Source organism: Chlamydotis macqueenii, chromosome 23 (assembly GCF_036417535.1).
Source record: "Chlamydotis macqueenii isolate bChlMac1 chromosome 23, bChlMac1.mat, whole genome shotgun sequence".
NCBI lineage: Eukaryota > Metazoa > Chordata > Aves > Otidiformes > Otididae > Chlamydotis > Chlamydotis macqueenii.
This window is the reverse complement of record NC_141578.1, coordinates 5,070,295-5,084,059: the sequence shown is the minus strand read 5'-3', so window position 1 is coordinate 5,084,059 and position 13,765 is coordinate 5,070,295. Positions and strand designations below refer to the sequence as shown.

General features: G+C 60.5%; 1 protein-coding gene across 2 annotated transcripts; it reads left to right on the top strand.

The window, feature by feature from the left end:
• The first annotated feature begins 339 nt into the window (after positions 1 to 339).
• On the top strand, positions 340 to 3,966 carry RAB7B (RAB7B, member RAS oncogene family). Of its 2 annotated transcripts, none has more exons than XM_086765677.1 (6): positions 340 to 459; positions 1,458 to 1,519; positions 1,671 to 1,797; positions 2,080 to 2,295; positions 2,611 to 2,736; positions 3,206 to 3,966. In XM_086765677.1, exons 1-6 carry the CDS (start codon positions 448 to 450, stop codon positions 3,284 to 3,286), a joined length of 624 nt encoding a protein of 207 aa, XP_086621803.1. In that variant the 5' UTR covers positions 340 to 447; the 3' UTR covers positions 3,287 to 3,966. The 2 variants fall into 2 exon arrangements, with proteins under 2 accessions (XP_086621803.1, XP_086621804.1); XM_086765678.1 differs by lacking the exon at positions 340 to 459 and adding an exon at positions 1,236 to 1,338.
• Positions 3,967 to 13,765: the final 9,799 nt, after the last annotated feature.

The window sequence follows — 13,765 nt, the reverse complement described above, 5'->3', positions numbered from 1 at the left end:
ACCAGGCTTTTGTTCTCAGCTCTAAATAATCCCCCGGCAGGAACACAGATAAGGGGTCCGGGGAGGTGGGTAAAAGGCTCCGGGGGATCCTGAGCAAGACGAGAGGCCAAAAGTCAATCCCAAATCCCAGGGGACAAAGGGAATCTTGTTCTTTCTCCCCTATCAGACCCTAAGCTGGGGGAGCGCCCAGCTGAGCCCCGGAGTCGAAGGAAACGTGGTGAACAGCTCAGCAGCCGCCCGCGGCTCCTCCGCCAGCTTCGGCAGGATCTCGGCCCCTTTCTGCTGATGTCACGGCACGGGGCCTCGCAGCCGCCTTTCCCGGGCGGCGAGCAGGCGGGAGTCAGCGTCGGGGCCGGCCGCCCTTTCCCAGATCCTCCTCTCTCTTCTCTTCCCTCCCCGGGACACCGGCTGGAACGGAGCCGAGAGCCTCGGCCGCCGGGCAGAAGGATGCCCTGGCAGGTGAGTGCGCTGCCCTCCGGCCCCTCCTGCCCCGGGGGCTGCAGCTGAGACCACAGCTGAGCAGGGGACCCCCGGAGTAACAGCCAGCAAAAAGGCTGGGAAACTCCATTTTGAGTTGAAAATTGCCTGACCTCCGAGAAAGCTGCCTGCTGCTGGCAAAAGGACTGGAAATTTTTGTGCATGCCGAGACACGAGGCTGTGCTGTGCCAAGGATGCTGCCCACGGTCGGGCTGGGGTGCAGAGTGGGTGCTGGAGAGCCTGGACCCCGCGTCCGAGAGCCGCCCTGGCAGGGGCGATGCGCCAAGGGGGAACGGCGCAGGGCCGGCCAACGCATCGGGGAAAAATGCAGGGATCGGGCTGTCAGGAAGCGTTTCCATCTGCGCCTTGGCTGCCGCCGTTCCTGCCGCTTCACGCGGACCAGGCTGCTGAGACCCCCGCGGGATGCTCGTCCCCTCCCGGGGAGGGGGTTTGCTGGAGGTGCTCAGGGTTCCTGCCGCGGGATGGGCACAGAGCACGTGGGGACACAGGGACGTGGTGGGGACACTGCCTGCAAGGAGCCTTTCGGTCCAGCCAGCCATGGTCTTCTTTATTAAATGCGATTTTCCCCCGGACCCTCGGTGTGTGTCAGGCTTAGAGGGAGCGACTGCGCTTTAGAGGGAGAGGCAGGGAAGCTCTCCCAGCAGCTTTTAATGGTGATGATTCAGTGCGGAACGGTGGCGTGCCTGGACGCGCGCCGGCACCGTGGGAGCCAGACCCGGGCGCTGACGTGAGCCGAGCTTGGCACGGGGGTTTCTGCCCCCACAACCGCCGGGACGCGAGCGCAGCGGGGTGCTGGAATGGTGTGGACACGGCAGTGTCCAGGGCCCCAGGACAGCTGAGGTGGGAGTGAGGAGAGACCGTGGGAAGCAGCGGCTGCTCCCACACCTCTGCCAGCGCCGCGGGGCTCGCCGGGAGCTGGTCCCATCCCCGCAGCCGGGTCACCCCCTCTTGTTCCGCAGGGCCCGTCCATGGATGCCAGCAAGAAGGTGGATCTGAAGATAATTATCATAGGAGCTCTGGGGTAAGGAGCGGTGCCAGCGATGGGAGGGGAGCCCTACGCGTGCGCTGGCCCAGGAGCCTGCGGGTGCGTGGCCCCCGTCCTCGCTGCCACCGACCCTATGAGCCTGGCTTCGCAGCGCAAAGCCTCACCCACGTCCCTTCCCTCCCGCCAGCGTGGGCAAAACGTCCCTCCTGCACCAGTACGTGCACAAGACGTTTTACGAAGATTACCGCACCACGCTGGGGGCCAGCATCCTGACCAAAGTCCTCGCGGTGGACAACACCTCCCTGAAACTGCAGGTGAGGGGGGCTGGGACCGCCCAGGGCTCCCGCCCTGATCCCACGGGCACATGTGTCCCACCATGTCCCGCTGTCCCCAAATGTCTACTGGCATTATGAGGTGGGGGGCTGGATTTGCAGACCCTGATTGTGAGCAGCCCTGAGCATCCATGAATGACACCAAAGTCCCACACAGGTTTCGGGGGCTCGGCACTCCCTGAAACCGGTCCCTTGGGCTTAAGGGCTGCAAACACGCACGCTGCTCGTGCCGTGTGTCTGTACCTGTGCCCTTCTCTGCCCTAGATCTGGGACACAGGGGGACAGGAGCGATTCCGGTCCATGGTGTCGACCTTTTACAAAGGCTCGGACGGCTGCATGCTGGCCTTCGACGTGACAGACAGGGAGTCCTTTGAGGCGCTGGACAACTGGAGAGATGACTTCCTGGAGAAGGTCATTCCGAGGGAGCAGGATTTCCCCATGGTGGTGCTGGGGAACAAAATAGACATCTGCGATCGGCAGGTAAGGGTGGAGGAGAGGGTGGAGTGAGTGGATTGGGATGCCTGAAAACCAGGGCTCCCGGGCGAGGAGCTGCTGGGCACCTGGCACTGCCGCCTCCCCCGTGCCTCTCGGAGGGCATCAGCAGCGTTCCCCTGCTGCCCTTCGCAGCAGAGACTGTCCCCACCAAAGGCAGCAGGAATTAACCTGCGCTGCCAGCACCCTGCCCTCACCCAGCGGAGCCCAGACGGGCAAGGAGGGTCCCCTCCACCACCTCTCTGGCAGCGACGGGCCGTCCCGCGCAGGGTTGCGCCGTGGCTCCATCCTCCTTTCCCGCAGGTGCCCAAGGAGACCGCCTCAGCATGGTGCAAGGAGAAAGACATCCCCTATTTTGAAGTCAGCGCCAAGAACAACATCAACGTCGCGGAGGCTTTCGAGACCCTCGCAAAGCAGGCGCTAGCAACAGTGAGCATCGAGCATCGCTCCCGCACCACGGCGGGGCTGGCGGCAGGGATTCGGGTGGGAGCGGGGCTCAGTCGCTCCGGGGAGCCGATCGGACAGACCCTCCCAGCCCACCCTCCGACGCTGAATAGCTGCTATTTACAACGCGTAGGAGAGCCCCAGGATGGAGAAATGCATCAGCGTTCAATTTCTTAAAATAGATCTTAAACCAGTTAGAAAGCGTCACAGCCGCCGTTTCTCGGGAGCAGGGCGTGCAGCGCGCCGGCACTGTCCTCTAGTGGCCACCCCACGGGGACCTGCGTGTCCCCACGCCAAGTCAGCCAGGTGGCCCGGCTCCTCAGCCAAGCTGGGCAACTTTTCCCCGGATTTCGTCTTTAATCACAAACCAGGACTAACCAGTCCCTCAGTCTGCCCAGGCTGGCCCCGAGCTGGCGTCACTCACCCCTTCTCTTCTCTTCTCTCTTTTTTCCAGTACAAAGGGATTTTTGAGAGTTATTTGACCGACTCCATCAAACTCACTCCCAACGACAAGCCCAAGAAGAGCTGCTGCTGACTCCAGGCATGCTGCCGCGCTCCGGGCTGTCCTGTGCAAGCATGGCCCAGGCATGCGGGACCCCACGATGCCCAAGGCTGGAGCCCAGCCCAGGGGTCTGCACCCCCCACCCCCCCAGCCTGGCCGCAGAGGCTGGCTGAGCCAAGACACAGGATGGCCGCTGGGGCCAGCCGACTGCGCATCCCGGAGCTTGCTGCTTCCCACGTCTCCGGAGCCGCTCTCCCAAACCAGCGGCTCTCCCAAATTGCTGCTGCACCACGGTGCCCTGTCCCCCTCGATCCGCTGCTGTCTGGCACCCGAGCGGGCGGTCCCCCTGCGGTGACAGTGCCAGGGAGCCAGGCAGTGCTCCTGATGCCTTTCCAGAGACCACGACCTCGGCGCCGCGAGCGACCCTTCCAGCGTGTGGGCTGGTGGCCCCGCGGCACCCACGGTGCTCACGGTGCACAGGGGCTGCCCCGGGGGGAGAAGTGGGGCTGGTGGCCACAGCACACGTCTGAGAGCAGCCGGGTCCCCTCCGGGGGATGTAACCGTGCCGTGCCTCAGTTTCCCCTGCTCTCATGCACGCTCCTGTCAAACATCTTCCACCTCCCGCCTCACTGGTGAGGATCTGCAGTAAAGCACTTTGTCAGGGATTCTTTTTTTTAAAAAAAAGGAAATTAAATATTTCATTTTTATTTATACATATGTGTTGCAAACTGCTCCTCTGGTCCGGCAGCAGGAGAATGAGGTGGGGGCTGTGGGCTCTTGCGCTGTCCCGCGGGCCGTGCTCCGGACTTTTCTTTGATGACGCCAGAACCTTCAGCCTGCACCAGCTCCTTGGGGCAGGGGGATGCATTTTGGGGCTGGATTTTTTTTTTTCAGTGCAAATTTTGGGTGAGGGGAGCGAGGAGGCGTTGGGGGCATGGTGCAAAGCGGGCGTGCAGCGCTGGCGTGGGGGCCCGGCCAGGGCTGTCGGCAGAGGGAGCCCGCTGGGAGCCAAGCCCAGCACCCGCTTCCCTTCGTGCACCCATCCCGCTCTGGCTCGGGCACCTTTGAGAAGCTGCACCCAGGCACGGGCTGGGTGTCCTGGTTTTGGCCAGTGTGGTGACCTTGGCCACTCCGGGCCACCTTCCCTACAGCCTCAGGAGCCGCATCCTTGGGGCTGCAGCACCCTGCTCGCTGCAGAGCCATGGGGCTGGATGGACCTGGAGATGCTCCCAGCCGGGCACCCTGCCCCATAGGTCTCCATGGGACCTCCTGCCCTCTCCCCACCCTCCTCCAGACCCATCCACGGCCAGCGCAGTGATCCCACAGAGCTTCTCAGGGGCTGTGGAGGCTCTACCCTGGCATTGCCCGGACTTTTCCACGAGCAGCAGCCCCATCGTGGCTGTTCCCCACCCAGGACCATGGAGCTGTGCCACCAGCTGGGGACAGCACCCGTCTGTAGGGGTGCCAGGGCACGGGGCTGGCAGGCCGAAACCCGAACGAGGGTTCAGCACAGGGGGACCTGGGGGGCTGCAGTGCCATAATTAGCCTGCCAGCCTCCGCAGAGGCAGGTAGAGATGTTCCCACCCTTCTCCTTACGCAACTCAACCTGTTTATTTGGGCACCAGGCCGGGGAGAGGATTTGTCCCTTAATATCAGGAGGAAAAGGGGCATTAACTGTTTCCTCCCCAAGCTCTGCACACCTTTTCCCCATGTATCCCCGAGGCAGCTGGACAACAGCACGTCCCCAGGGCCAGCTGGCAGCCCCCCTCATAGCCCACGGGATGCAGCCCCCCTCCCGGCACAGCTTTGGGCTGAGCATCAGCCAGCGCACTCAGCCAGGGCTGTTTGGACAGCGGGTGTCAAGCACCGCCCCTGTCAATAGCAATATTAGTTCTAATTACAGCCTTTCTCCAACAGCTCTCGGTGCCGCCGGCAGATGCAAACTTGATCCGTTTTATTCCAGCAAGCAGCGATCTGGACACCCAGAGCCGAGCAGGTCAAACAAATGCACTCAGCGGAGCGGCTGCTCCCTTGGCCGGGGCTGAGCCGCCGCTGGCGCACGCCCAGCACTGCCGCGGGTGCCGAAACCCATGAGCGGCAGGAGCTGGAGCCAGGCGGGAGCTGCAGGCTTGGCTCAGCGTCCACTTGCAGACCGGGCTGTCCCAGCAAGGCATGGCCAGGGGTGTGTGGCAGCACCCAGTCGAGCTGGGGTCAGACCTTCGACCGTAGGCACAGCCCGCTCCAAAGCCCTTCTTCAGGCTCCGAGATACTGGGCTTAAACCGAGAGGGATGGGAACAGCGGGGCCTGAACACTTAGGTGGCCACGGAGCATCATTCCAGAATTAAGATCACGTAAGAGATGGCAACCTTGGGAGCTGGCGGGATCTCTCATGGCATCACGACAGAGACCCTGCTAACACACTTTGCAGATGTGCAGCACCACGCCGGAGCCACCCACAGCCATCCAGCTGCTCTCCCACCATCCCTCCCGGGTAGGAGCACCGGCATGGTCCTGCCGGCTGGAACAGTCGGGGTGACCCCGGGAATCCTCCCTCCAGGAAGACCGGGAGATAACGGGATGGCCCCACGCCAGGCAGGATGCTGGCAGGAGCGGCCAGAGGTGCTAAGCTGGTAACGCTATCCCGCGGCCGAAACGCGATAAAGGACAGGGGGAGGTTCGCAACGTGTGGGATTAACAAGGTCAGCTGGAGATTTTCTCAGGGTGAAAATCAAAGGGAAAAATATTTGCCTTGCGTGACTCAGTGAGTTCCTGAGCAGCCAGCGGCACCAGCTCACCCCGGCAGAGGGCCTGGCATCAGGAACCCAAACCAACCTGAGCCTGAGCCCTCCCGCTGTCCTACCCCACGCCGCCGGATTTGACAAGCCGTGATGCTGGGCTCTGCACTTCACTTGGCCAGCACAGCCAGGCTGCACCTCTGCCTTCGCAGGTTTTCATTCACCGACCGAAGCCGCACACAAAAATTGGTAAAACCCCAGCCTGAGGACAGTGATCACCGAATGGAAACCACCCCAACCCTGCCGGCACGTACAGAGGAGAGCGCTGCCCTCGGTATTTGCAGAATTACTGCCTGACACCCACCCTAAATACCTGACTCCCAGCTGCAGTCTGCTTCGGTGCTTCTGAGGTTTAATTACTCCTAACAGCTCTTCCACCCTCCGCCATCCCCTGCGCTCTAAAAATGCCGCGCGCGCTGCATTTTATCTCGAGTAACCAGACTGGTTGAGTTCTGACTGGTTCCAGGTGTGGGAGTCTGGTCGGAGCCCGTGGATTTGCATTGCAAGCCACCTCTGCGCGGGGCTGGCGGCAGCGGCTCCTCCGCGGCTCCCTGCCTGCGAACACGTCCCAGGGCAGGCAGCAGCATCCGTCCCGGCGCTGGGTGCAATGAAATTCTCCTACTCACCTTGTGACAGTTAAAATAAACTTAGCTTAAAATCTGCAAAGTGGATTTTAAAAAATCACATTTTCCTGTTCCAAAGGGGAAGCCCCGTTAACCAGGAGCTGGAGTCGAAAGTAGCGCAGCAGTTTCAGCCACTTCAAGATGTTCATCTTGAAAGCAAACGTGACAAACCCAGAGGTTCAAAGTTACAGGTAACCTTTCAAGAGCTTCAGACATGAAAAATAAACTCATTGCACCAAGCAAAGCCTTGCCTCTGCCCTCTAGTGCCACCGGGCAGCAGGTATGAAACTGCATCCAGAGGGTGCCAGCCCACGCTTCCGCAGGCTCCGCGTGCCGTGCTCGGACGCGCCTGGTCCCTCGCGCGTGTGGCAGCACCAGCCCCACGCCGGGCACTGCTCCCTCACTAACGAGAGGTTTGGCGTCGCAGCGCGGCACGGGGCTGGGCACGGAGCAGCGCCGGAGCATCCCGCCGCACGCTGGCACCGCTTGTGCTGCTGTGCACAAGCACTGCTGCTGCTATTAATTATTTTTATTCCTTGTTTCCTCAATCACTGCCTCAATCAGCCGCACAGCAGTGAGCCCACTGCAGGTGACACCAATGGGATTTGTATCACTGCCCCCCCTGTGACTGCCAGGGATGCACCATGAGCCCCTGCTTGAAACGCAGGCAGGTGGGAGCAGACGCCATCCCCTCATCCTCTGCTTCACTGTCCACCTACTCACGGCAAACATTGACGCTTCTCCTTCAAACCCACCACATGGGAGCTTTTGTCACTGCGTCCCAGCAGCGAGCGTCCACGTGCCGGGGGCGTGCGGGGCCGCGGGGCTCTGCCCAGCCCCAGGGGCTGCGAGCGATGGGGCCGGGGGACGTGGCAGGTCTGCGAGCCGGCACGTAGGGAGGATTAGGGGCTGCGGCTGGTTCCCCAGTCAGCTAAGGTACATGCTGAAGTCAGCAGCGAGCCCCAGCCTCAGTCGTCCCTCCCGTCCCGCGCAGGACAGCAGCAAAGCGCGATCTGCTACCAGGCATCTGCTGGGCCGGGCAGGTTTGCCCTGGCCAGCCCGGCACGGGACTGTGTCGCGGTCCCGTGGGGCACTACCGAGGGCAGTGCTCTGCTCGGAGGGTTTTCCACTCCTCGCCATGATCGATGTGCCCCCAAATTCCCTTGCTTTTGGCTTGAGATGGGCTGGACTCTGTCCTGCGTGAACGAGCAGCTCCTCTGAGCATGGACAGACGTGAATTGTGGTGATTTGCAACCTCCCCATCGCACTGACCCAAGGGAAAGCACAGACACGCTGCTTCTCGCTGTCCTGCCTGGTACCATCAGGTCTTGCAAAGCGCAGCCTGCGTGAGGCCACCAGCATCCCCAGGGATGCAGCCAGGCCAGACCAGGAGCCAGGACATGCACGGACCAGGGCTGCAGCCTCCCTCCGAGCCCCCGAGCAGGGAACCACACTCCTGCTGTGACAGCCAGGCCAGATTTCACCCAAATATTGCATCCTCCTGGCACTAAATTATTTATTCTGCTCTAAATGCCTGCTGCCCGGCGACTCTTTCGAGGCAGACTGGCAGCCGGAGCCAACTCCTGGCCTCTTGCCACCGGCGCCTGTCCATGGGCTGCGGCACAGCAACACCCTGCCTAAAACTCCTGGAAAAGGCAAAGCATCCTGCTGCCTCTTCCACGGAAAAGCTGGACCCTGATCTCTCCAACCAGGGGCGACAGGACCTCCGTGGCAGCCGCCCTCACTTTAAACACCTGAGCACTTCTGAAGACGTTGACCTCAGAGCCCTGAACAAGGAGATGTTTTATTTCACGGGCTTATCTCCCATCGCGGGGCTTTGAGCATTTTGGCCCTAATGAGTTGCCCAAGGCCGTGTGGCAGGCAGCCACTACAACCACGACGGCTCCTGTCCCGCCGCGACCACGTTCGCTCGTCACCCACCCCCCCTTGGCACGCCTTGCACAAACGCTGGCGGAAAGCAGGGAGAAGCTGCGCTTTGCTGAGCTTCTCCCAAATTCCTCCAGACACTTTCCCACATTCTTGGGAGAAAGATTCCTCTTTTTTTTTTGTTGTTTTTTAAATTGGAAAACCACCCTTTACTGGAATTCAATTGTTTAAGCGAAAAAGCCTCATTTCAGCTGCCTCTCCTCACTCCCAGAGTGGGCAGAAAGCCCTGAGGGGGGACGCGATGAGCGGTGGAGGGAGGCAGAGCCCCCAGCCCAGATTCCAGGCGAGCGGGATCCCCCGCACAGCAGCCTGTGGGCTGGGGGTGATCCCGCCGCCGCTGGGGCCCCCGCTGCCATGACGCTGCTGCAAGGCCAAGCGTTTCTGACTGAAGGTGTGGGCTGGGGCTGCTCCCCACCCAGCCCCTGGGACCCGCTCGCCCCGCCGCCAGTGTTTCTGGGCTTCGGGCAGACCTCGCCGAGCACACGTGTGTTCCCTTGCAGAGGGCAGCTATCTCGCATCTATTTTACAAACAAGATAACAGCCCTTGCTCAAGGTCACTGGAGGCAGAGCTGGGAGGAAGGCTGTCCGGAGAGCACGCCGTCCAGCCCCAGCACTTCGCCGGGGACAAACTGCACCACTTGCTCGGTGCGGTCCTGCTGTTGTGGCCCAGGGCTCTCCTGTGAGGAGATCTTCTGAAGACAAGGGCCAGCACCAATGTGATAGGGCTTATTCGATAGACACGTGCAGGGGACATGGTCTCACCAAGAGGCCACCCTTTCCCTTGCCTTTGGAGATGCTCCCGCAGGGCTAAGGGAGGTTGTAAAGGCTGTGGCAGATGAGACACAGCAGTTCCCTCTGGTAGATAACCAGAAAGATGTAGTGCCTCTCTATGTTCACACCACAAAACAACTGCATGAAACCTCCACATGGTGCTGAGCCACAGGGGCAGCTTTGAACCTTCCGATGCCTTTCTGCATTCCACCCTTTATTTTGGTGCTGTAAATAATCCCGCTGTCTCCCTCCAGGACATTGCGTTCCTCATTCCTCGCCGGATAAAGCCGCTGACCCCTGTGCCAGCCTGGTGAGACCAACCGCGTGTCCCTGCGGTGAAGGGGAAGCTTGGGAAGCGTTAAAGGTTGGCGGTTCCCTTTCAAGCGAGGCCCGTGTCTCCATCGCCTGGCACCGCGGAGCCGGCGGCTCGGCCACGTCCGCCAGCGAGAGCGTGGCGCTCAGCCCTGGCCCAGGAGCTGCATTCCTGGGCGAGAAGGAAACGATGATAACCAGCGCTGGGAATCTCAGCGCTCCAGCCGGGCGCTGTGCGGTGACACAGAGTCCCCGAGGGTGACACCGCTCGCTACGCTGCGAGTACCCGGTGGGTGCCAAGCCCTGCCTGCCCTCTGCTCGCAGCCGGACCAGAGCATCCCAACGCCCTGCTCCAGGACCGGCCACCTCGTTCCTCACTCCTGCAGGAATTTGGCAGCCCAAATCTCTGCTTTCCCCTCTGGCTGAGGTACACTGCTGACTTCAAAAGCTCCTGAAAGGACAGACAGGGAAGCAGGTCGCCCCACCTAACTTCAGATGTCCCCTGTGCGGGTTTCGCAGCCTGAGCATCACATCAGTCATGCCCAAAAGCCCCTCTGGACCTCCCAGACCCACCTGGAAGCACCAGTTTCTCTCCACAAAGCCTGCCCCCACTCCACCTGCAGCATCTCCATCTCAGATCCTGGCTCCTACCCATGCTTGGGGATGCACAAGCCCCGTTTCCCTGGCAAAAGTGTCTGAAAGCAAGCAGCAGCTCCGGCTGCAGGTCGGGGGGAGGGAGGGAGGCTGCCTGCACATCCCACCGGCAGCAGAGCTCCCAGGAATGAGCTCCTCCGCCCCGGGGGACACGCTGCCTGTCCCCGCTGACTCTAACCCCAGGGCTCCAAGGAAGCTTCCTCATCGTTCCCAGCAGTAAATTACCACTGAATTATTACCCTCATTAAGTGCAATATATCTGCTAATATTAATCATCTGCAAATAAGTCCACACATTCCAGTACTCGGTATGCTGTTATCGGACCAGAAGATAAACAGCTCAGCAGTCCCTGCACCCAGGGCTCCGTGTTTGACCCAGGGAAGTCCCTGCGGTGTCTTTCCATCCCCCAGTGACTCCCAGATTTCTGGGCAGCCCCAGTGCTTCCCAGACACTCGCCCTACACATCCTGGCCGGTCTGTTGGTGGACATATCCCAGCAGAATGGCTTGGGTCATGGATGGAGGGTTTGGCCAAAGTAGAAAGAGGCAGAATCGGAGTTACATTTACAGTTACTGAACCTGGAATTTGACCAGGACTGCACCTCCTGTTGTAAGAAATGCCAAAGGACCATCAGCGGCTGTACGGGGCTGGTTTCTCCAGAGAGCAAGACCTTGCAGTTCCGATCACACCCACCGGGACTTTGGAATAGCAGCTCCTGCAACAGGGAGCCGCCAGCCCTCCCCACGAGCTTGCCCATCCTCGCACAGCGGGAGCCGGTGGTGAATCTGTCTTTGTAGGGGGGACACTTCGATTGGAAGGGGACAGAGCAAGCCCAAACATCATGTGTAAGTCCTCCCCTCTGGGGAAACCACCTTGAGGAGGACTGAGAACTTCCTTGGGTTGTGCCGATGCTGGGTGGGCAAGAAACCCAACCAGTTGGACTTCTGCCCCTGCCAGTGTCCCAGCCCAAGCCACCAGCAACTGCACCACTGGGTCCCTTTGGCCAGTTTGATCTTGCATCCCAGTGTAACTGTGTTTTACCGTCTGTCTGCCAGGGAGGCACTCTCCTGGACCTGGCATCCCCACTGCTGGCCTTGCCGGCTCCTACCCAAAGCGCAGCTGGCTCAGAGGACGAGAAGCACGAGCAGCCTCCTCGCCCGGAGCTGCTCCTGTTCCGCTCACTGCGGTGTAGCAGCTTGGGATTTCACTTTTCACACCAGTTGGATTGGAATGAAGCTGACGTTGCTCCCAAAGCTCAGCGCTGGGCTGGTCCCCGAGGTGAGACCGGTGCCCTCTGCCACGTGCCTTGCTCAGGGCACACACGTGCCAGCCTTGCTGGAGCTGGGGACGCACAGACCGGCTGCACCAGCCGCTCTGCTCGGCAGCTTCTCTTTTCCAAACGCAGATGGCTGTGATTAGAGTGGAAGCTTAAATTCAAGGCTCTGTGGTCTTACTCCAAGCTCAGATAGTGATCTCAAACAAGTCATTCACCCTCCCCATCACCCCATGCTCCTGACCACTTCTCCAGCTCCACAGCTCTGTCCACACTGGGATGGCAGTTTAGGAAAGTGGGGGAAAAAAAACCTTTCACTGGTGGAGCTCTGCTAGGAAAAGCACCAGTTCAGTGATGGCAAAGGAGTCCCTTTAGCATTAGCTGACTGTCCAGGCCGTTCAGCAACGCCAGCATCGCCTCTGCAGCAGAGATGCCGTTTCCTCTCTTTCTGCGGTGCCCTGCGAGCACGACCCCTGTGCCTGGGACCTTTGGGTGCTGGTGCTCTGGGTTCCCTGGGTTTGTCCCGCGGCAGGGACCACTGCACGCACGTGTGGGCTGGTCCCTCTGCCCTGTCACGCGTTTCCGTTTCAAAGGGCTCCATGCGTATCAGGCTGCCCTTTAGGAAAAACACTCGATATGGGTTATTAATGATATTTACAGGATAACGGCTAGGCAATTATTAGCTCTGTCTGTTGGATGGCGGTGAATCAGCCCCGTTTCCTCTGGCTCCCTCTGGCAGGGTGTTCCTTTGGCATGCTCTGGACACAATGATTGATTCCCATATGATGTTTCTTGGCAGTAAACACCAACGCCTTCTGCGTGCACAAGGTACCAGAGATCTTCCCTCTGACAGCCTCTGGGAGTGAGAAAAGGCCACATCACTGCCTTCGCCCTTCCTCCCACCCCAGTCATGTCTCCCTCATGCTCCCCGCTCTCTCGGTGCCCTGCCTCCTCTCTCTCCTCTCCCGTTTCCCATCGCTTTCCCCACACACAGACCAACAAAGGCTCAGAGGTGGCAGCACATCCCATCCGCCCCGTGTCTGTGCTGTGGGCTCACACCCGGAGCAGGGAGGGCAGCAGAGCCATCCCCTATAAAGAGCTCGTGCCGAGCTGTCCTTGGGGACAACAGGAACATGAAAGCTCAATTCCTTCCACAGCAAATGACCCCTTACAGCTTCTTTCTAGTGGCCTATTCCTTCGGTGATGTCCCCTGCTGATGTCCCTATCCATCTCATCTTCTGTGACATCCTGACCGGTACCTGGCTCCGGTACTCTTGAATCCCTCTGGGAGGAGAGGAGACCACAAGCCTGGACACAGCTCAGCACAGCGGTGCCAGCACGACTTGGGGACACGGTGGCAGGAGGGAACGAGCCCTTTCCCCTAGTCTGAGCTGGCTGCTCCCTGTCAACACGGATGTCACACCACTGCCTTTTTCAGGTCAAAACACTGCATTTCCCAAGACATCGGCAAATTCCCAGGCCAGGAGGTTGACTGATACCTTTGTGGGGTGGCCCTCTAGCCTTCAGCTCCCAGGCGGCCCATCCCAGCACCTCCCCGCTCCATCCCCGTCCACTGCCAGGGGCATCCAAAGAACTTGTCAAACTCTCCTCCGGACGAGCACGTGGCGCAGGTGTGGCTCCTGCTGGGGACCGTGCCTGCAAGGCTGATGACAGATAGCCCAGCACGATCCACACCGGCACATCCCCGCGCCGCTGAGGGCTTCGACCTCTTTCCCCCTCTCTCCTGGGCAGGCAGTGGGGGCTTCGCCTCTCTTTCCCATTCCTCTCATCCCTTTGAACCTGGAAATAAGAAAGAAACTGCTTTCCCCTGCCAATCCCATCTTCAAAGCCCGAGCGACGGGGTCCAGCGCTGGCACAAAGCGCACCATTGTCCATTCCGGAGGCGGAGAGTCGGCCGGAGCACAAAGGCCGGGGAGACGCTACCCACCGCACCAGGAAGCTCATCCAGGCCAACAAAAGCATCTTCTCCCACCCTGAGTCCAAAGCAGGCGAGGGAGGGGGCGCGGGGTGATGGTGAATATGAGCTATTGTCACCGAGATCATGGAGGGACCTGCAAAGGTGATCAAACGGCCCAGGTCTGAGCGGGAAGGGGTGGGGTGAGGGGGGACATCCAAA

Bases quoted from the DNA above. Each gene is read 5' to 3' on its own strand.
- RAB7B (XM_086765677.1), top strand. The intron at 1,798-2,079 runs GTGAGGGGGGCT...TCTCTGCCCTAG, and splicing joins ACACCTCCCTGAAACTGCAG to ATCTGGGACACAGGGGGACA. The intron at 2,296-2,610 runs GTAAGGGTGGAG...CCTTTCCCGCAG, and splicing joins TAGACATCTGCGATCGGCAG to GTGCCCAAGGAGACCGCCTC.